The sequence below is a fragment of the Lipotes vexillifer genome, unplaced genomic scaffold (assembly GCF_000442215.2).
Source record: "Lipotes vexillifer unplaced genomic scaffold, Lipotes_vexillifer_v1.1 scaffold413, whole genome shotgun sequence".
Classification (NCBI taxonomy): domain Eukaryota; kingdom Metazoa; phylum Chordata; class Mammalia; order Artiodactyla; family Lipotidae; genus Lipotes; species Lipotes vexillifer.
The window spans coordinates 2,037,817-2,039,701 of record NW_006769725.1 but is presented as its reverse complement, the minus strand read 5'-3'; the positions used below and the strand labels follow the sequence as shown (position 1 = coordinate 2,039,701).

General features: G+C 47.4%; 1 protein-coding gene across 1 annotated transcript; it reads right to left on the bottom strand.

Annotated features, from left to right (window-relative positions):
• Positions 1-351: 351 nt before the first annotated feature.
• PRSS35 (serine protease 35) lies at positions 352-1,590 on the bottom strand. Its single transcript, XM_007445887.1, has one exon. The coding sequence runs from the start codon at positions 1,588-1,590 to the stop codon at positions 352-354; it is 1,239 nt and encodes a 412-aa protein (XP_007445949.1).
• Positions 1,591-1,885: the final 295 nt, after the last annotated feature.

Here is a 1,885-nt window from a genome sequence, read left to right as displayed (position 1 = left end):
GAGTTAGTCCATTGAGAAATCACAGATTATTTATGATACCAGCTTGAAATTTTAAAGAGTGTCTAATCTTTAACAAGGCAGAAAGAAACAAAAATTTTCCCACCAATGAAACTTATCACCATGTAAAGAAGAATATATACTTGGCATTGAAGTGTCCATCTAATTGTAGGATGCATACCTACACCTTTTAAAAATGTATGAAAAGCTCCTAATTTTGAAAAAATAAACATGTTGAAATACTATGGATAGGGTTCAAGTCCAAGCAAAACCTATGAAGTGATCTTTACTAGAGAAATCAGAACCAGTTTTCTCTGCGATGTAGGTCATCCACAACCTCGTTTCGGGGATCCGTTAGCCGTAGGTGCAACTGGCATCATCCCCGTGCATCCAGAGGCAGATCTGGGCGTACTTGAGGGGCGTGATGCGCACGGCCACGTTGTAGTCCTTCTGAACTCCGTTTATGTCCACCCACTGGTGGCCGGAATAGACCGCAATGATTTTGCGTTTCCATCTCTTTTTGTCCGGATCTTTCAGACGCAGATAGACCCCAGAGCCAGTGGAGCCCGACTCAGCATCGCAGTATTGATAGAGAAGATCATTGGATTCATCGGACACGCTGCAAAACCGGTAGACTAACTGATCTGCCCTGTCGTGATCAAATCCTGAGAAGTGGATCATTCCGCCGGGCAGCTTCTTGACGGTGGGACTGACGCCCAGCTCCATGTATTTCTTTTTGTGAGCACGCTTCAGCTCCAGAAGGGCATAGTCATAATCCAAGGCCGCGTCTCCCCTCCCTGCTCTAGCCCAGCCTTTGGGGATGTGGGTGTTCTTGACCCGGGTCCACTGGAAGGAGGGCGTCCCATCAGCGGCTCTCTGACCCCGAGCAGATTCCTTTCCCCTCCTCCCGGCCTTGGCGCTCTCCTTCAGGTTCTCTCTGCTACCCTGTCTTCCAGCACCACCCCTTGCTTCCCTCCTGTTCCTCCCAGAACCTCTGTGTTTCTTGCCACTACCTTTATTTCTCATCTTCAACAACCCTACCCTTAGCTTTTTGCTGCCTTTGATGTAGTCGTTTCCATCGTGGACACAATGGGCAGCTGTTAGGACGTGGTTGGGGGAGATGAGGATACCACTGCAGCCCGTGGAGAGCTTCACGGCCGTATTGAAAGGGAAATTGGTTAAGAATCTCTTGTCCAAGATGCTGAACCTGCTGTCAGTGCCGTACACCTGTCTCTTTCTCCTCACAGGTGCTTCCTGGGCAGTGACATTTTCACGTGGCTCAGGGACCCAACCTTGAACTTTCACTCTGGTCAAGGTTCGGGTGCCGTTCTCAAAGACAGTCTCATATGAGAGAGAGTCTTCCAGGTCAGAAAGGTTGGGAGCTGGGCGTTCTTTCTGGCATTCGATGCCACACGCTTGATTTAACACCATCTTAGCGTCTGCTTCAAAGGTGGGGCTGGTGAGCTGGAAGGTCCTTTCACTGACAAGCCGGGGTATTTTTCTCAAGTGCCACATAAAATCCCGTTCCATTTCAGATCCACAGATGAAAGTCCACCCAAGGGTGGAAAGTATCAACCAAAATAGCGTTTCCATTTTGTTCTTCTATGTTGTCCTTTAAAATAGAAAGAGAAGCTTTATAATGGTTTCTTTTAAAATATGTTACTTATCATGCATTTAGGTCTTGGGTCCTAAAGGTAGCTTCACCACCAATAGGAGCCCATATTCTCACTGTACTTAGATTTTACTGAGATCAGATAAACACCCTACTAAGTAGGCTCATACAGACATCCAAAATCAGTAAATTGTTTTCACTCAGACTTCCCTCCACCAGCCCTAATCCCCGTGCATCCTACCCCCATCTGCCATCTCCCCCTCTTTCAACCCAACA

Excerpts from the sequence above, each read along its gene's own strand:
- PRSS35 (XM_007445887.1), bottom strand. The coding sequence starts at position 1,590 with ATGGAAACGCTATTTTGGTTGATACTTTCCACCCTTGGGTGGACTTTC.